Consider the following 19,935-nt stretch of genomic DNA (forward strand, 5'->3'; position numbering starts at 1 on the left):
TCATGTCTGCTGGAGATATGATCTCTATGGTTTTACTAAAATCTCCTGAGACAGATTCCCTTACTCACTGTCGAGGCAGCAGATTGTCTACACAGGCAGAGCACGCTGAAGCAGATTGTGGCACAGATCGTTATGTTGCCATGTTGGTTAGAGAGGTTTCTATGGAGTTCCTTCCAGCCAATCGAGGCATGATGCAGCAAAATGCAGAAGAAATCTGGATGTCATGATGCAGCCCTGGTAACAACCTGACTGCTACCAGGGATTCTTTGAAATCTTTAGGCTTTTAGACAAGGGGCTGCAACAATACTACCGTCTGGCACAAAGAAATGTGTGCAAACACACACATGCCACACAGGTTCCACCATACCAAAATAATAGCAAAGTCAATCTCTCCTGGGACACTAAGATACCTCCAATTAGACGCGCCACAGAACAACTGGGAAGGGACCTGGAGCAAAAACACACAGGAACTAGGATGTTTAGACAAACACACACACACACACACAAAACACACACACACACACACACACACATGCAGAAAGGGATCCACTGCAGTCTCTCATTTAAGAGTCAGTGATGTGGAAAGGAAACATCTGGAGGGGAGGGAAGATCAGAAAAAGCAACAAATGACACAGGGACAGAGAGGCGTGCAAAAAAAAAAAAAAACTATGCACGTTATCAGCCAGCACACATGTGTCTGCAAGCAGGTTTCATAGTTTCACTGCAATACTTCAAAGCGAGAATAAAACAAACAGTTTTGATTTTTCATGAACAATATTCATTTTCCTGTCGTCTTTTCTAAACGATACAGTGTGCACATGGTTAGATATTTGTGTGTGTGTGTTGTGTGGGTTATCCTGAGGTCAGCTGAGTCATACGCTACACAAGTCTATTCTTCAGCTCGACGACCACTTGGCCACTTGTTAGAGCCGCAGGTTGACAGGCCCTGCTTGATGGCTGCTGGGGGGTAGAAGAGGGTAAACCTGAGAAAAGGAGTGATGTAAAAGGACAGACACTAGGGGAGTCTACCACAGGAGGTGTAATCAAACTCAGACACTCTCCCCTAACCAACAGGTCGAGGTAATCAAACTCAGACTCCCACTCCCTCCCCATCGCACAAATACAGTGATTAAGGTTATAAAGGATAAACGGTTATATTACAATGCATTAATGCACTTGATGCCAAACCCTCCCTCAGCTCTTTTCTGACAGTCTCTCCTCTGCTTTGTGTCATCTCATCTCCTCTGCTTTGTGATTGTTATTCCCTGTATTTGTGCTCTCTTCAGCTGCCTTGCTGTGTACACTACTGCCTTCATATTTCCTCTGTTCTTTATTCAGTAGAATTACATTTAAAACTAAATTCATTACTGAGCAGAACTATGTTGAGCTGCAAAATTCCAAACAAATTTTTTCCCAACTTTGTGGTGTTCAAGAGAACTTATTTTAAGAATCTGTTGCCAGACGTTTGCATTAATTGCTGCCATGCTCTAATTGTTGAGGTACGCGTTTTTAGAGGGAATTCCACGGATTGTAGTCATCAATATCAGGTATCTGAGATGCTACCCAGTAAAGAGATGTACAATCTCTAGCAGGAGCTTAGGAATGAGAAATAATCAGCCTGATGCCACACAAGTTCATCTCAGCTTGAGTTGGGTGACTATAACTTCATAAGAGGATGGCTGTATTATGTGAGCCTTTACAAGGCAGTAAGAAAGAAAATACACTTTCTATTGTGTTTAGGGTCTTGGAGTCAGGGCATCTTAGCCTCTTGTGCATCAATGTTTAAAAATAATAAAAACATGTCTCACAAGTCTCGCAACATTATGCAAGCAAAATGCTGAACAGCTGGAGCACTCTCTTAAAGTGTCAGCACTTGATAGGCAGGGATGCTGTGTATGCTCTAATATCTTAAGCTCTTTTTGCAGTTCAGCAATTATTAACAAGCCTGACATTACAGGCTCTATAGAAAAGATAAAGGCAGCTGATCAGCTATTGAGCCCAAAGCTGAGATTGCATTTTAAGCGCTACAGTAATTACACCATTGTATCACACATATAGCCATCCAATCCTCTCTTTTTCTTTTCATCTCTTGCTCTGACTTCTGTTCTGTTCTTCTGTTTACCCTGCATGGCCTCGCCTCTCCTCTCCTCTCCTCTCCTCTCCTCTCCTCTCCTCTCCTCTGCTCTGCTCTGCTCTCCTCTCCGCTCCTCTCCTCTCCTCTCCTCTCTGCACCTCTCCTCTCCTCTCCTCTCCTCTCCTGTTGCTAAATATGAGTGGATCGTAAACACTTTATCGTAAACGTCTCCTTTATTTAATCTGTAAAGTGCAGGTTTATTCATAAAGTCCAGATATGCTGAGTGATTCTGCTATGTTTTGCATGTGTTTTTTAAATCTCTGTGTTCCCCCGAGTCCATATATGTGTACAGTGAGAACTCTGTTTTGGTATATAGCTCTTTAAGGTCATGCACAAAGACTTCAATGACTGTGAACTGAAAAAAAGCACACTGACGGACATGCATACACTTTTCTCAGCAAGACTGGGGAGACTGTCTACTGCTTTGACTGAGTGTGTGAATGTCTTGGTGTGAGTGTGTATTTAATTGAAGAAAGAGGGGGAGAGCTGATAGCAGGTATGCATAAAGCTTAACTAATTGGAGGTTCTTGGGATGCATATCTACTGTCACTAAAAAGAAATACTCTGAGGCCATTAAAGTCACACACACACACACACACACACACACACACACACACACACACACACACACACACACACACACACAATCAAGCATTTGTACTGTAACTGCACATTAAATCTGACCTTCCCTCCCTAAAAGGGCTGTGTTGACATAATTTGCTGTGTTTGCTTTATAATTTGAGCACCTTGTTGTACATTTCCCCCTGTGAAAATGTATAATTGCACTTGTGTCAAGTTCAGTCTGCAGTAATAACGAACTGAAACATCTTCTGCAATACTTTAAGTTAACTGAAGTGGTAAAAAGCTCAAGGAGCTGTTTATTTAAGAGGCGGCCTGTACTACCTGTGATTACAGTTTGTGTGACCTCTCACTGAGCTGTTGAGCCGCCATCAATTGTGGCTGTTCCATCTCGACCATGGACGGCGGTTAGTGCCTTTTATTTGCAGCCATCTCGCCCACATTTACTGGATAGCGGTCCGAGACATGCAGATAATTGATCTGTCAAGTGGGCAGGTCATGTAGCTGTCTTTTCACAAGTTTCCTTGCCTCTAATAGGCCTCAAGGATAAGCCGAGAAAAAGAAACAAGCAGGTCCAACAATTGTAACTGGTTAAGGCTGAAGGCTTTCTGTTGACATTTTGAAAAAGAAAATACATTTAGGGAATTGAAAATTTGACTGACAGCTTTGAGGACCTGTCTTTAGATCTTGTAGTGGCTGCTTAATGGAATATAAAAGTGGAAAAAAAGGGAGGCAAAATAGGATGGAGTCAGATAGGAAAGGAAAAGATGAAAAAAGAAGAGGTGTGGAATGGAGATTGACAAAAAACATAGTTTCAATGAGTCCATTCACATGTTCTTTTGTGTTTGTTAACCTGTATGGATTACTATACATCATGTCATTTGCACAAATGGATTCCTTTTATTCTTCACATTTCCTGCTTTTTAATGCAAATTCATAATCCAGCCTATTTCATTTCAGGGTGTCATTTTAGTAGTAAGGGTTAAGCCTGGCAGATATGAAGGGCACACATGTAATATATTCTTTTCAATTCGCAAAACCAACCAGCAGACCAAAGGGCGGATCGAAGTTTAAAATAGAGGACTGATTTAGAGAGAAAGAAATACAGTTTGACCTCATGCTTCAATGTTTGTTTTCTCCTTTCTTTCCTCTTCCACATTTGCTCTTTCCATTTTTTTGGGGCTTTTTCACCCCTTTTCCTCTATTTATCTCTGATCTCAATGTAAATAAAAAGAGAATCATATACTGTATGTGCTGCTTTAAAGAAAAACAAATGTTTATTGTTGAAAATACACACTCATAAACAAAGATGAACACACACACACACACACACACACACACACACACACACACACACACACACACACACACACACACACACAGGCACATTTATGGCCTAAGAAAGACTGATCAGTGAAACCTAACTATACCCATACAATCCCTAAAAAAACGCCCAAGGGAGCTCTCCACTCTGACAGCAGTAACAAGGTGCTGTGTGTATATTTATGTGATTGTGTGTGTGTGTGTGTGTGTGTGTGTGTGTGTGTGTGTGTGTGTGTGTGTACCAAGGATGCCAAAGGATACAGCCCTGTAAAGAGAATCTAATTAAAAGTCTATATAGCCACAAGGGACAGAGCAATCCCTCCTCCTCTCATTTAACCACAGTGAGCGCTTTAGCTGAGGGACTGTAAGACAGTGGAGTCTTTACTTTGGCCTCCAAGGAGAAACAAAATGTAAGGGATGAATACAACGATAAAGTGATATATAAAGTGAAAACTATGACAAAGGATAGAACACATAAGGTAAGACAAAGGTTTGACAAGATGTGCGTGACAGTTTAGTCTGTTACTTTTAAAATAAAAGGAGGGCATATTTGTCACTATCTGCTAAGCGTTTTGATTTTATGGAAACTTGAATGACAACGTCCTTAAAAATGCATACATTTTATGCAAAACTATTCAGTGCGTTTGTTGGCATAGGTAATGATCAAGTCATGATTAACAATGTTTATCCAGAGAGCTGGCCACGTTTTGGATGTTTCCAGAATGTTTAAACTGGGATTATACACTGTCTCAAAGGAAACAATGTTTTTTATGAAATGTGTGTGTGTGTGTGTGTGTGTGTGTGTGTGTGTGTGTGTGTGTGTGTGTGTATATATATATATATATATAATGTGTATATAGTATATATTAATGGGCTGCTGGGCTGCCAGGTCGTAAGTGCTGAATATCATTCTATGCACAACGAGGTTAAGAACACTGATCTCAGAAACTGCAGGTTTCCTTAAGTTTCTTCATGTTTGACCAACAGTCTCCAGGGACTTCCAACCACTATATATGTGGTTACATCTAAGCCCACTCAATGTGACTGCAGTTAAAAAGACAGATCAAAAAAAGTATTTAAAAAAAGTCTTTAATGCTGTAGCATAATGGGATGTAAACTTAGGCCTGGAGGGCACCAGTCTTGCAATACAGTGTTGGGAACCCTGGTGTTATTATGAAGTTCAACAGCCATCTGTGTAATGAGTCATCTCTGATAGAACAACCAAGCTGTGTGATGTCAATTTGCCCTGTTAACCCATTAAACTTTCATTCACATCATATCAATAATTCAAGCCTCTCAGCTTAATGGATCGGAGTCAGGATCTCCAGTATTTGGATCAAACAGCTTACAAACAAAAATGAGTGAAACATTTGGACAGCTACATCTGTTTGTCTGATGTGTCTGATACATATTTAATCCACATGTCACATCCTCTGCTGTTCATCATCATTTTCAGGTTTTATCTACGAGTTGCCAACAGTAATTAGACTGCCAATCAAACTGCCTTCTGCCTCTTCAGCTGAAGAAAAAGGGCATACTTCAATTCAATCTTTGAGTTTTACTTTAATTTAAGTAAACCACATTCATTGAACACAAGGGCTCAATCAACCGCCCTCAAAGCTTTCAAAGTGTGAAATAAAATCAAATGAAGCGCATGCAGCAACACTTAAAGAGCCTGAAGGTCTTCTAATCCACTGTCATTCATATTTGATAAATGCATAAAATCTGCCTATTTTTTCGATTTAGATGCCGTGTGTTACATTTACATTCAACTGATTCTGACTCCTCGCTCAACTGTTTTAGATCTAGACAGAACTTTTTTTTTATTTTTTTTTACCTGAGATGCTCAGGTAGATGGCGGAACTTGTCACATTCTCTCCAGTCATCTCGTTCACCGCCTCCACGTGGTAACGTCCTGCGTCTGCTGCAGTGGTTGCCAGGACGACCAGCTGATTGTCCAAGGTGATTGTTCTGCAGGGCATAAACAAGACAAACCCACAACAACGGATTAGGGAACACAATAACAAAAACGGAAAGATGTTGCTTCTTCTCAGACACCCCTCAAACTACGAGTCCAACAAGAGGAGAGTGTTTGGTACATGGATCATTTGGAATTCAGTTTGTGGGGAAAGAAAACATTTTAAAAAATCATCAGGATGAAAAGAGGATTCAGAGAGCTTAAATAAATCTCTCCTGCTGTCTCAGATTGATTGTGGCTCATTTTGTGTCTCTTTCATTCTTTTTGGCAATTCATGTTTTCTTCTTTCTTCTTTACACTGATCCTTTCTCATTTACCTACATATCAGCATCAATCAATACAAACAGAATACAAAAACACACAAGCTCAAAAACACAAAAGCTCTTATGCTGATCTTACTTGAGCAAACAGAGTTAAGAAACACTGCTTACAAACAGAGTTTGAGTTGCCGTAGCGCTTAAGAGGAGCATAATAGCAGGTATAGATTTTGGAGGAAGAGGTGTGTGAGAGGATTGCAGCAGTGAGTCAAGGAGTTGAAGAAATTCATTTGTTGCCCTCGTATTTTTCAGATGTTAGAGTCTGTGTGAATGGAAACAGACCCCACAAGGCAGAAAGTGCAGATTAATGTTTTTAGTGATGCTACTTGGGATTTCTGCAAAAAAAAAATCCTCCAATATTCTAACCCGACATCTGATCTGAAACTGAAATAAAAATCGATATGACCAAAGGGAGAAAAAAAAGCCCATTAAAGGGAGGTGAGACTCTTTTATTTTCAGAAAGTCTGTCTGTTCCTGTGTCCCAGCTGAGCAGCTACACACATACTACACACATAAAACTGTGTGAGTTTAAGCTACATTGATGAAGAAAGTAGAAGACAAAAAAAGGATACTCAATACTGCCAATTACAGATAATGTTTTCATCTGGATTTTTTTTTTTCACAAACAAAAATAGGAGATGGTTTTCTTGGGCCCGGTAGGTGCGTTCGCAGTTGCAATATAAATAGGTAATTTGAAATCTAAAATGACTGCAAAACAAACTGTAGAACAATATTAACTCACATAGCTATTGGCACGTAATGACTCTTTGACTGCTTACTGAGAGAAGGCACTGGTAATATAGAGTTGAAAAGATTGCAGCCTAGCAGAGTGTATTTAGTTTTTCAGTGTTTTTTTTTTTTTTTAAGAAGAATTCTTAAGACTAATGAAACTTGCCTGGAGAGGACTTGTTGCTACTCAGTAGTGCTGGTCTTTATTTGGTTGTTATGACTTTGCAAATAAGTGACTTCCTGTCAAATTGCAATTCAAACCAGCTTTATTGGCAGTCTCATTTAAAGAAAGGAGAGAGATGTCTAACACTTGCCCATTCTGCAAACTAAAGAACACAAAGCACTTAAGCTGATTTGAATCAATACAAAAAAATGTGTACCAACGACTTTGCAAACAATACAGACTTATGATCACAAATGTTACTGCCTTGAAGCCAAATCCAAACACATACTGTAAAAGGATTGACTGTCTTTGCAACATGCTGCAATAGAATAAATTAAAGTTTACCCCAGCAGTTAAACCCACTACAGCTGTTTGATTAGATCATTCCATCCTTTTAATGCCCACTTCAGATTCCGGCTGTAAGCCAAACCTTTACAATCTGCATGATGCCATCAACAAATTGAACCCAATCAATGTGATCTGTCAGTATGACCTTACCGCTCAGAGATCGCTTTGATTCTGCACTTAAGAACTTCATTGTTCTTTACTGAACTGTACTGTTAATCCAGAGACCAGGTAGAAAGTTATCTGTATCTGTAATACATGAAGACAGGAACTACTGATTAAACAAAAAATTGATTGAGTAGGGAAGAGGTTTGAGGAAACGTTGGGGCAGCTTGACACACCTACAGACACACGCTCACACACACACACACACACACACACACACACACACACACACACACACACACAGCCAGGACTCTGCAGGTCTGATTTTATTCAGTGTGATTTCCCAGGAGGACATCCACAAAAGCTGGAGCCTCAACCCCAACACTGAAACTATATTTGTGTCATGGTATGTACTCCGGTGTGTGTGTGTGTGTGTGTGTGTGTGTGTGTGTGTGTGTGTGTGTGTGTGTGTGTGTGTGTGTGTGTGTGTGTGTGTGTGTGTGTGCATTCAACTGTATCTCACTGCTTGAAAGAGAGGCTTTTACCAAATCTTTCTGCTGCTCTCTCACCTATTTTACAGTGAAGATAGTTTCTGCATCCTCATCAAAGTCTACAATGCAATTTATTACCGTCAAGCTAATTTAGTGCACTGACCAGCCTTCCTTTATCACATATGTTGATCAATAGACAGTGAAGGCATACCTCTCTGCTTGACCATAACGTTTGAGGGAGGAGAGAGCCTGGGAGGTGCAAAATTATTGACATTTAAAATCAAAGGAGAGAATGACTTCTGAATGTTGAGTCAAAGGGGTTCTTGTAGATTATTTTCTTATTTTCATATTCTACTTTAAAGACTATTTACATGTGAAAGACTGGCGCTTGCTTACAGACTTCCTTTAAAATACCAATATGTTGAGATTTAAAGGTCTTCTGCTTGGTTCACATAAAGCCCTTTAGCGACAATTTCATATCAAAACTTAACACAGAGCGAGAGAAATGAAGTTTGCCAATTACAAGTCAGCCAACAGAGATTAGAGGACCTCAAGTTGTGTGAGTTTCTCTTGTAAAAAATCATAAAATGTCTCTATTTGTTCTGAATAGCAGGAGGATGGTTAAGCAATCTCATTCAAAAAATGCAGTATAGTAAGACAAACCCTCAGGCATTCAAATAGACACACATATGAGCTGCTTACATGTGTATTTCATTTAGACTGGATAACAATGTAGGAGATTTATTTTTAACATAAATTCAACATGCAATTTTCTGCTCACTTTTACTTCTACATTTAATTAAACCTCGACAAAATTGTTCTGGATTTTAATTAAAGACAAGCTCAATTGTTAAACTGTTCATGAACGTGTGTGTGGGGGGGGGGAGCATTTTATCCACATGGGAGTTAGAAAATTAAAATACAGTGATCAACCTTTTCCTATTCCCTTCTCCTTCTCCTTTCAAGTAATAAAAACAGCCCCTTTCAAAGCCCATGTTTCCATTCTCTTTCCGATTACAATCTATGCAATTCTTTCGTGGTTTTGTCCAATTTTCTTTGAATTTTTCTCCGTCGAGCTTTTCCTCGATCTCACGATCTGTCCCTCTCACTCCACATGACGGTCCTTCCTTACCTCCCCACATCTTTCTCCCCCTCTATAGCTCGTTTCAATCAAATCACCAAGCCAAATTGCTCTTTCATTAATGGCCTGGCCTTGGGAATCATTTAATAAACACTCATGGGTGTCCTCACTGCAAGACTGACAGCAAAACACACACATACAAGTGTGCCAGGGGCTAATTAGCACGTGCATGTCGCAGGCCAGGGGACGAGTGAGTGAGGCAGCTCATGAATGAGCATGTTTTTTCTCATATTTAAGTGCGTGCAAGAGTGTTTGTGTGCGAATCTGGAGACTGCCTCTCCTGCCAAGAGAGCCCACCTCTGCCCGTCTGCCCTCCCTCGAAATCTGTGATAGGCAGCGAGCCACCATCTTGAAGCACTCTGCGTCTGACACCCGCAAGCCTCAGGTGGAGGAGTGTGGCGGCAGTGCAGAAGGAGAGCTCCTCCACTGTAAACCGAGTCCAGGCAGCACACTCTTTTGGCATCCCCAAATCAAGTGGCTGCCAGACACCCACACATTACACTCTATACATAACACATACCTTCTCACACAGGCACTCACACAGTTGGAAGCATTCACTGCTCCTTGCGGCCGTTTTAACCGGATATTTGTTTTGGTGTTTGAATTCAGACTTCATGACTCTCTGTTGAAATGATTGATAGGTAACGCATGCAGGTTCATACCAGCTGAATGCTGCATTATATGTGTGTCTGTGGACCGTTATAAATTCTGCATTAACTTTTGTTATTGCAAACTTTACACCAGGTTTACCGTAGGTATTCAAATGTTTTAAGCATCCCGGTCTCAAAATTGCCTGTCAGCATGAGTTGTGGTGTGGCGTTCTCTATCCCAAAGTAATTGGTAACTATAAAACTCTGCTGCAGAGGGAGCTTTGTTTAAAATGCAGAGAGGAGGCGGGAATATGCTGTACATTATTCATCAACATGCACCGCCTTCATAGGTGTTGTCTTTTTTTTTTGGTCTTGTGTTTATCTGCAATACTGCAAGCAAAGGTTGATATTAAAAAGAGGAAAGTCTGCTACTGTAGAAGCACTGGCACAAGTCATTCTAAGTAGTAAAGGCTTTTGGTTTCCTTTGGTTTTCTTTGGATTTTCTATTTAATTTCACTGATTTACGGGCCCTTAACTTGGAGGGGAATTAATTTGGGGCTGGTTTTTAAATTTCGAAACAAATACAGTACAAACCTATCCTCATAACTTTTTTATTGACTATGAAGATAAATATGCAAGTCATCAATAAAGAACAACAGTTCTGTTGAGTTTGAATGCAGTGACTCAGTGTAAACACAAAGCTCCCAGTGACAGATGTTTTATTTAAACTGGTTTTAAAGATGCAATCTTCTAGACTGATGATAATGCCTGACAGCTACTTGCCGTTGTAATGCTTTGGGGCAAATTGGGTTTAAGTAGAATTTGGAAGTCTTAGATGATGAAGAGTTTGGACACATATTTTTTAAATAACAGTAGCCTATATAGTGAGAAAAAAAGGAGGAATGGTCCGAACAGTGAACTGAAGAAAAAAAAAAACATAATGAGGAGAACTTTGCCAATATCCTCCAACAGTTTTTTTTTTTTTATGTAGTTTGGAAAATATGACAGATCTGTTTTTGTAATGAGATTAAACAGTCTAATTGAGTTAAGACTGAGAACTGGACCGCTGCCAGGGGCTCTTGACATTCTGCTGCCAGGAGCGTGACAGTGACTGCTTTAGTGATTTTCCATGCATAGTTTAAATTGAACTATTGTTAACACAGCCTGGGGTTGGAGATTTGTTTTACTGTATGAGCTGAAAATTCTTTAATCCTCAGGCTCAGTCAAAATGCAATGCTTGGAAAAAATTATCTTTCAAAAACATTTGTTCAAGTTTGTGATTGCTAAAGAGGAGAAACGGCTTAGAGCTAAATTGAGATTTTAACTTGGCTGAAATGAAAATGTCATTGTTATAACAGTGAGGTTTGTTCAGTGTGGAAACCAAAGGATAAGGGTTTTTTTAAGAAATTAGGCGAAAGAAAGTCCAGTAAGATATGAAGATTCTGTTCTTCCACCACAGAAGTAAATCATGCTATCAATCAATACCATCTACTCAACTGCTCAGATGTTGTAAGAGTGTCCACTCTAAACTAGACAGTAGCCACATCATCATTACTCAAAACAGAAGATTAAAACCTGCTGTATATGAATATGACAGATCTTTTGAAAAGCATACTAACTTCAACATTGAAACTGTCTAGGATATGACCAGTTGCTGAACAAATTATCTTCCATGTCTAAGTCTTTAGCCTCGGATAAATGAATCACATGTTGAATTACAACATATTTTGTGATCTTTTATAGTATATGCCCAATGCTGTATTTGGAACTATTAGAGCTGCTGCACGAGCAGCGTGGTATGGCAGTCCCACAACATGAATCTTAAGTGGCAATTCTGTCGCAGGACCCATAAAAACCACCTTACAATTATTTCCAAACTTGATGTAAATAAATTACGCTACACCACTTTCAGGGGTGGCGCATCATGAGAAAAATAAAAAAAAACAGACTTGTTAAAACATCCGGTCAGCCCACTTCTGAGATGTGTGGACCACAATGGTTTGAATTTTATTAACTGCAGAGAAGGGGACAGATTGTGGAGAGTGCAGAAAAAGGAGAAAGTAGGATTATTATTATTATTATTATATAAAGTTTGTAATTTTATGGTCCCAATGATGCTCAGTATGTAATTTGCAAAGATGTGCTACAGGAGTTTTATTTATTTATATATATATATATATATATATATATATATATATATATATATAGCATTTATATGTAAATATAGCATATATATATATATATATATATATATATAGACAGGTAGTCAAAGGAATTGTGGTCAAAGAACTGTAGTTGTAAAGCTATAATATGGACTTCTCTGTAGAGATCGAGTTCTAACATCTTTTCAGAAAAGGCTACAAAAGTGCTCATCCCCTTCACCTCCACTCACCTGTGTGAGTGCAGGTTTTTACATTGACAGGACTCAAAACAAGTACTGCCCAAGGTTATTGGAGAAAGATGTATATTTCTTTCAACAGCCCATGCACCAACCGGCTCATCAAAGGCGCAGACTCATTGTTCCCACTGGATTGAAGTTCGAGAGGGCAATATTGGCAATTGGTTTATTGCTGAAAGCATGTATGAAAATGTTTTACGCACAATGTTCAGACAATTATATTAAACCAGTGGTGCGCAAAGAGCACTATAATGGTTTTGTTTGGTGTCTGACAGACATCGATGTTTTTAAAAATGATTCATCTGGAGTTTGATGTTGTGAAACAGACCTTGCAATGCATGATTTGGGTTGGTCAATTTTTGAGATGGTGTTGGACGGAATTTGAGGAATGATTGTTTAATAATTTTAGATTACAGCATCCGACAATTTAAGTATTAATGCAAAAAAAAGTTGGACTGATTGCATTTGAGCTCTAAAAGAAAGACACAATTGAAGTTCAAATGACGTTTAAAAAAGAACGATCCTTGAAATATTCAACATGTTGAAAAGGAAAGACGTTTAAAAAGGAGGGGGGGATGACGATGAACGGTTAAAACAAAAGATGTTAAAAATGTGAGACAAAGATATTTAAAATATGTATTGTTAAAGCCCTTTTTGTTTGACTTTTTTTCAAGCATAGACGTGCTGTCTTACGCTTCTCATTACTAGGTTTTACGTTTTTTTTTTTTCCGTCCATGTAGCCTGAAGTAACTTGACAAAACCAGACATTTAAAGTTGAACTTGCAATCGCAATCTGCAAATCTTCATATACTCAGCACTTGTGGCAACAGCTAACTGAAAATCTAATGTCAAAGCCAAATAAGCTACTACAAATTCCTTCACTGCTGCAGGCTTTTCACTAGATTTTAGGTTCTGGCTGCAGGGATTTGTGCACATTCAGTGACAAAAGCACCGGTGAAGTCGAGCATTGATGTTGATACAGCCTGGCTTGCAGACTGTCGCAATTCCTCCCAAAGGTGTTCGATGGGGCTTAGGTCAGGGCTCTCTGCACGCGAGTTGTCCTTCACCAAATTTGGAAAAACCTTTTCTATGCAGACTTCACGTTGTGTTCAGTGACACTGTCGACGTCAAAAAGAAAAATGCATTTCTGTTGTCACAAAGTCGGAGGCACACTGTTATCTAAAATATTACTTTATGCTGTAGCATCAGGTTTTCTCACTTTCCAGGGCTTCCCTTGAGGATCAGAGTCAAGGTGCCTCTGCTGAACCTAAAAGAAGCCGTTGTAAATATCAGAGGGTAGAGCAGAGTGGTTAGAGTCGACTACAGGCTTCATGCATCTGTGGTTGCTTGAGTCAACTGCTGTCCAAAGTCAAAGTTATTTAAGGACACATTTGTTGGAAATAAAAATGAAAGTAAGAAGAATACATCCTTCACTGTGGCTGTGAATCAGTAAGAACCTTTCGATACATGATGCAGCATGACACAGGGCTTACAGCTCAATCATATCCAAAATTGTATATAATAGAGTGAGTCTATCTACATTAAAGTATGGCATCAACGTATTAGAACAGACCATCATATAAACAAAATCAAATAAAACAAATATGGGAAGTAATTATTTTAGTGATAAAATCTTTATTTTTATATATAATAGGAGTTTAAAGTGCATTTTCATTCAGCAGAGTCCATGTACCAGCATCTATCATCATGGCAGTACTTTTTGTCCAGTCTAAGCAAAAGAATATAAATCTGTTGATATAATATTCATTAGAAAAGTATTTCTAACTCCACTCTCATGTCAAAATCGTATTTCAATATCTGTTGACACCTAATAAATAACGTATCACCCAATCTAAAGTTATTTTCTCTTAGTTCTGCATGGTTAGTCTTGCTAACGTCTCCACTCAATAAAGCTGATCATGCATAGTGACTGCACATAAGACCAATAAAGTGAGAGGAGAAGTCAAATAAAAAGGAAGATGGTAAAGGTTAAGAGTAAAAAAAAAGAAAAGCGCTAATGTGTTTGTGAGAGATTTTAACAGAGCCTTCACTTACTTAGGAAACATTTCCCTACCTCCTACCCGACACACTCTGCAGCTCAGTGACTTCTAACACAGTGCCTAAATTGCAGGCTGGCTTCCTCAATCACCTTTACAGTTCCTTCAAACGGTCAAACAGACACAGAAAGAAACTTTCTGTGGTACGTTCAGTGGCTTGGCAAGTTGCCACAGCTAATAAATCCTCCATTAAAAACACACACGTACACAGGGTGAAGCAAGAGCATGCCAACACACACACACACACACACACACACACACACACACATAGACGAGTAAGGTGTGCACACAAAGCCTTGGGCCTGCTGTTGGAAAGTGATTGGTGTGTGTGTGTGTGTGTGTGTGTGTGTGTGTGTGTGTGTGTGTGTGTGTGTGAGTGTGTGTGAGTGTGTGTGAGTGTGTGTTTATATGCAAGAGTTAGGAAGGGCTGCTGGACAGACTGCGTTTGTTTAATGTCCCCTGGCATGGCCCAAGGGACAGCCAGAGAGAAGTGGAAAGGCAACGGTACAGGAAAGGAAAGCAGAGCGGGGCAAGATTGAGGTGAAGGCAGGAAGGGAGCGAGGACAGAGGGATGAAGCCAGATGCTAGCTGAGAGTTTTCTGCTCCTCTCTGTTTGTTCAGCTACAAGCGCTGTATCACTAACTTCCTTTACATCTGCCTGTCATTTTGCCATACACACACACACACACACACACACACACACACACACACACACACACACACACACACACACACACACACATACTGTACAGGGGTTGTTCCGTTACAATCACAAAGAAAAACATTTTCTTTTATGGCAGAAATATCTTTCACAGCAGGTCGTAGAACAAATCTACAGTACAGGAATACATTTTTATAACAAGGAGGCTGGACTGATGGTAACGACTTGATGTGTGCCTTTGTGAGTGTATGTGCAGCTCAGTGACTGTTGTAGTCCCATTAGGCGGATGGATCTCTAGACGAATGGCGATTATCCTAATTAGCACTAATTACGCCTGCTTCCAATTAACCACACAACTGGCTCCTGCTTCTCTCACTGTCTTTTCTCCATCTTGTGCTCTCACTCCCTCCGTCTTTTTTTCTCAGCCAGAGAAACGCACCTCATTCAGAGAGTCTCCCAGCTGCTTAGCTAAAAAGAGCAGCTGAACAGAGAGGCTGTGATTTCACACTCATAAATGAAACCCTTGTTTTCTAATTTACATTCATATGACTGTTTGAACCTTAAAGAAATACTGTGACTCAAGACGCGACGATTGAATTTTCTTTTACAATTCAGAATTCAAAGCGTGGCTCTATTTGCAGGCAGTAGTGAAGTAGTCAGTGTTTTAGGGTGGATGTGGTAGGGAGAGCAACCAATGAGAAATTAGGGATTTGCTTCGTATTTCATGATGTACTCTACCTTTTAACGGAGCATATTTTTCGATTATCATTTTCTGTAGTTAAGAGGTGAATATGTCACATGTCAATATGTTTTTGGGGTATTGCGTTCCACTTCCTCACTTGCTGTAATCGAGAAAGCAGATTGACCTTACGTCGTCCCTCTGAACTGTGGTCTCCAGTCACCCCTAGTGGATGCTCTAGTCCCAAAAGCTCTGCCAAAGCTGGGTTGGGTCAGGCCTTCTTTAAGGGGGGGGTTTCAAGATTGTAAATAACTTTAAACATCAGGCAGGCATTAGACTAAAAAGGAAGTTAGCGAAGTTGAGAAAATAATATTTCTTCTGGATATTACAGTGATGCTAATCCCTTGGCTTTGTATCTAGTACATGTGCTTTTGTAAGGGAGTACACAGGCTTGAGGGTAGTGACACTGGCTTGTGACCAGGTTGTAATACAACAAATTTGATACAAAGAGCTTTGCAATGGATTAGGAACACTGGTGCCTGCTGCATTTAAAATGATTCAGGTTAAACTTAACATACTCAAGGTCCTGTGATGTTTTAGAAAAAAAAAAAACACTCACACATTTTTATGTAGATGTAGACAAATTGCCTTCTGTAGCTCAGAAGGTCAGTAATAATGCTATGAGGCAAACAGGCACAATGTTGCTGCTTTATCATCACCGTCTGTAAATGATACATCAGTCAACATTGTGATAGGAAATATATATAATACAAAAAATATGATTCTGCCAACAGGAGAAAAAGAACATTTGAACCTACATATCCTGTAACAAACACACACAAACCTGCTTTTAATAGATCTTTTCGTACAAAGCCAGCAACTAAACTGTCAGTGAATGCATTTCCCACATTTACCTTTTCCTTTCACAAAGCAGAACATATTGCAGCCTGGTTTTTTTATATTAAACTGGTCAAACATAACCTTTCATTCACATTTAAGTTATTCTAAATAAAAGTAGAGTAAATATTAGCAAGAAAAGGCCAGCATGAATGTTTGCATGCTTCTTTTGGTGAGCTCGCCCATCACTCTAACCCAATGTAGACTTCTTTTTGGATGCATGTTTACATTAATAAAAGAAAAAAAGAAAATCTACATCAAAAAGAAAAATAAGAACATTTATGAGAAGCTTTTTGTCATTTTCAATGGCCACAAAAATTGCACTTGCTTTTGTGATAACAAGCGGAAATGTAAACTCAACGTCATGCTATAAAAGGTTCCAAAATTGCTGTGTGCCACCTGCTTAGCATAAACACAACTTCCGCTCCAACTCCACCCACTTCAGTCAGAGCAGGTTTGTTCAGAGCCCATACCAAAGAGACCCCAGAGCAAAATGCTGACATGAATAACACTCTAAATGCTTGTTTTGCACGAGATTAGAGGCTGAAGTGTGTGTGTACAGTGTGTATCAGCAGTAGTTGTACAGCATGTGTACTGATGTGCCTGTGTGAGTGTGACTCGTCGCGTCTACTGTGTAATTATCTGGTGGGCCAAGGTGATAATGACTCAATCTATAGAAAACCTGTAGCACGACCTTGCAGTAAAAAAAAGCTAAGAAAGCTCAATAGAAATAAATAAAAAGAGATTTCTTCAGTGGGGGTGGATAGCTAAGTGCAACAACTAAAAACAGAGTACATTGGGTCACCGGCACGCCTTCACACTGTGTGGTTGTGAACATGTTCATTGCCTGACACAAGGCCCCAAATCATAAACACAAAACTCCCAAGTGAGTAAACAAGGAGGGAGGATGCAGCGTAGATAGAGAAAGCCTAATTTCTCGAAAGCAGGACGTTCTAAAATCGCGCCTTTGGATATCTGTGAAAGAAAGAAAACCTGTGACCTTCATCCTATTGATGCAGCTCTCTGATCTTGAGGACGTCATCCTGTGGCTCTGATTTTGAATAATCAGAATTCTTTCTGTCTTTCCGTTTGTGAGACTCTGAAGATGTGTGTATAAAGAAATCCAAAGACATATAGCACAAGTGGGAGGCAAGCAAAAAACAATGCATATAATCTCCTGAGACATATTTTTACAAGCAATTTTCTAAATTTTTCACACACACACACACACACACACACACACACACACACACACACACACACACAAAAGGTTTCAGGTGATAGTGGAATAGTTCAGACTCTAAAGGGGGAATAATGATTCCTGAGATGATACAAGATACAGGCAGGGAGAAAGAAACGTTGAGACAGAAAGAGGATGAAGGAGAAGGAGAAGTCGAGAAAGAGTAAAAGTGGCAAATCAGACGTTTAAAAAAGACACGACACCTTTCAAAGATAAACATCCGGAGAATTAATCTTCAGCACAAGTTCACACACACACACACACACACACACACACACACACACACACACACACACACACACACACACACACACACACACACACACACACACACACACACACACACACACACACACACACACACACACTCTTGCTCTCTCTGTTTTTTGTCAGTCTTTGAGTCATCAGTTCAGACAGACTCACCAGCTCTCTGGGAGACAGAAATAGATGAACACAGTATGACTAAACCCAGAACCCACTGGCTTACACATGTGGATACAAACACATGATAATTCAAAGTCTAGATGCAGGAAGATGCTCTATGTACAGTTTGTATTGCCATGAAATCACAGCCTGCGCTCATGAACAAGAGTATCTGTTTGCATTCTTGTTTGCACTATGACTCAATGTCATGTCATGCACAGACTTCTCAAAGCATGAAATAAATGGATAAATCCAAATAAATCCAAATCCTCTTGCTAAATCCAAACCTTTTAAATGCTTACACGCTGATTTCTATAGCAAGGGAAAAGTGTCCCATGTTCATCATCTTACTTTACTGTAGGCTGTTTGCATTTTGAACAGCCCCATTACCTAAAATTAGTACATATTGTATAATGTAATTAATGAAAACGTTGAAACCCAATATTTGATTGAAAATGGCACAAAGTCAATATATCAAATGTTGAAACTGAAACATTGAATTAGTTTTGGATAATGATAAACCCAATTGGAATTTGATCCCAACTTATTTAAAACATTTCGGGACAGAGTCATGTTTACCTTTATATTCTGATCGTACTGCACTTAAACTCTTATCAGCAATATTCTGAGACTGATGATAACTGTATTAGTATTATTGGAGTTAGATCTTTAAAGACGGTGTTTGACGTATGTAAATATCAATGTGATGTTGATGTGATACTAATAATTAAGGGTTTACCCTAAATCATTATCAAACACACGCAGAGATTAAATCAGTCCATGGAAAATTTACATCTAATTATCCAACTGTCAACCTGAGATTACCAAAATCAGTTGTGACCATGAATGTCTGTACAATAATCCATAACAACTATAAAGACGTTGTAATAATTATCTTAATTTTCCACCTCCCAATGACACGTGAGGAAAGTTTAGGGACTACCAAAAAACAATAGAATTGATTGCCTTTGAAATCATTAGTAACTTTACACATTTTTGAACTAAAACACCTTGTAGATGTTTGGATAGCTCACATATGTGTAGCCCTACTTAATTCAAGGACTAACTTTATCAGTAGGAATCAACTTTTTGTGCCAGGAATGATAAATGACTGTCCACTAAATTCATGGAAATGTATCAAATAGTTTTAGTGAAATTATTGTTCCAACCACAGAGTCAATTCTGCCTGTTGTAAAGTAAGCAACTAGCATACAATAAAAATACAATAACCCGATGTGGATTAATAGATTTTGGACAACATGATATATTACAGCCTGCATTTTTACTTTTGATGTAAGGCCGAATGAGATGAGCAACAGTGAGGATTCAGCTTGGCAGTTTCCTGCAGGAGGTGAAAGAAATCTTATACGGCTGCTGTGAATGCCAACACTGCACCCTGATAGTGCCAGCCAGCCTCTGTGCAGCAGAGTGCAAGGCAAACTTCAGAGTGAGTTATGATGGTGCTGCGACATAAATCTGAACTCACTGTTGAACTGCACACATCCGCTGTACGAGAGCTATTGTGAATTCAGCCACACTACTGTGGTAATGTGTGCCATCATGTATGTTTATGTCCGGATGACATCCTAATATCAGGGTCAGGGGTCTTTGAAATTGTAAACCCTGTCATAATAAGGCTTTTGTCAGTCCATAAAACATTCTTTTACTGCAGCAGAAACTCTAAA

At 39.4% G+C, this 19,935-nt stretch overlaps 1 protein-coding gene across 3 annotated transcripts in view; it reads right to left on the bottom strand.

The window, feature by feature from the left end:
- Positions 1–19,935, bottom strand: part of LOC109988283 (protein sidekick-1) — a 194,673-nt gene that overhangs the window by 93,734 nt on the left and 81,004 nt on the right. For all 3 annotated transcript variants that reach the window (XM_065956112.1, XM_020639724.3, XM_065956106.1), the window contains exon 5: positions 5,874–6,007. In XM_065956112.1, the coding sequence (XP_065812184.1) occupies positions 5,874–6,007 (134 nt within the window). The remainder of the gene's footprint in view (positions 1–5,873; positions 6,008–19,935) is intronic.

Source organism: Labrus bergylta, chromosome 1 (genome assembly GCF_963930695.1).
Source record: "Labrus bergylta chromosome 1, fLabBer1.1, whole genome shotgun sequence".
In the NCBI taxonomy this organism is placed as follows: Eukaryota; Metazoa; Chordata; class Actinopteri; order Labriformes; family Labridae; genus Labrus; species Labrus bergylta.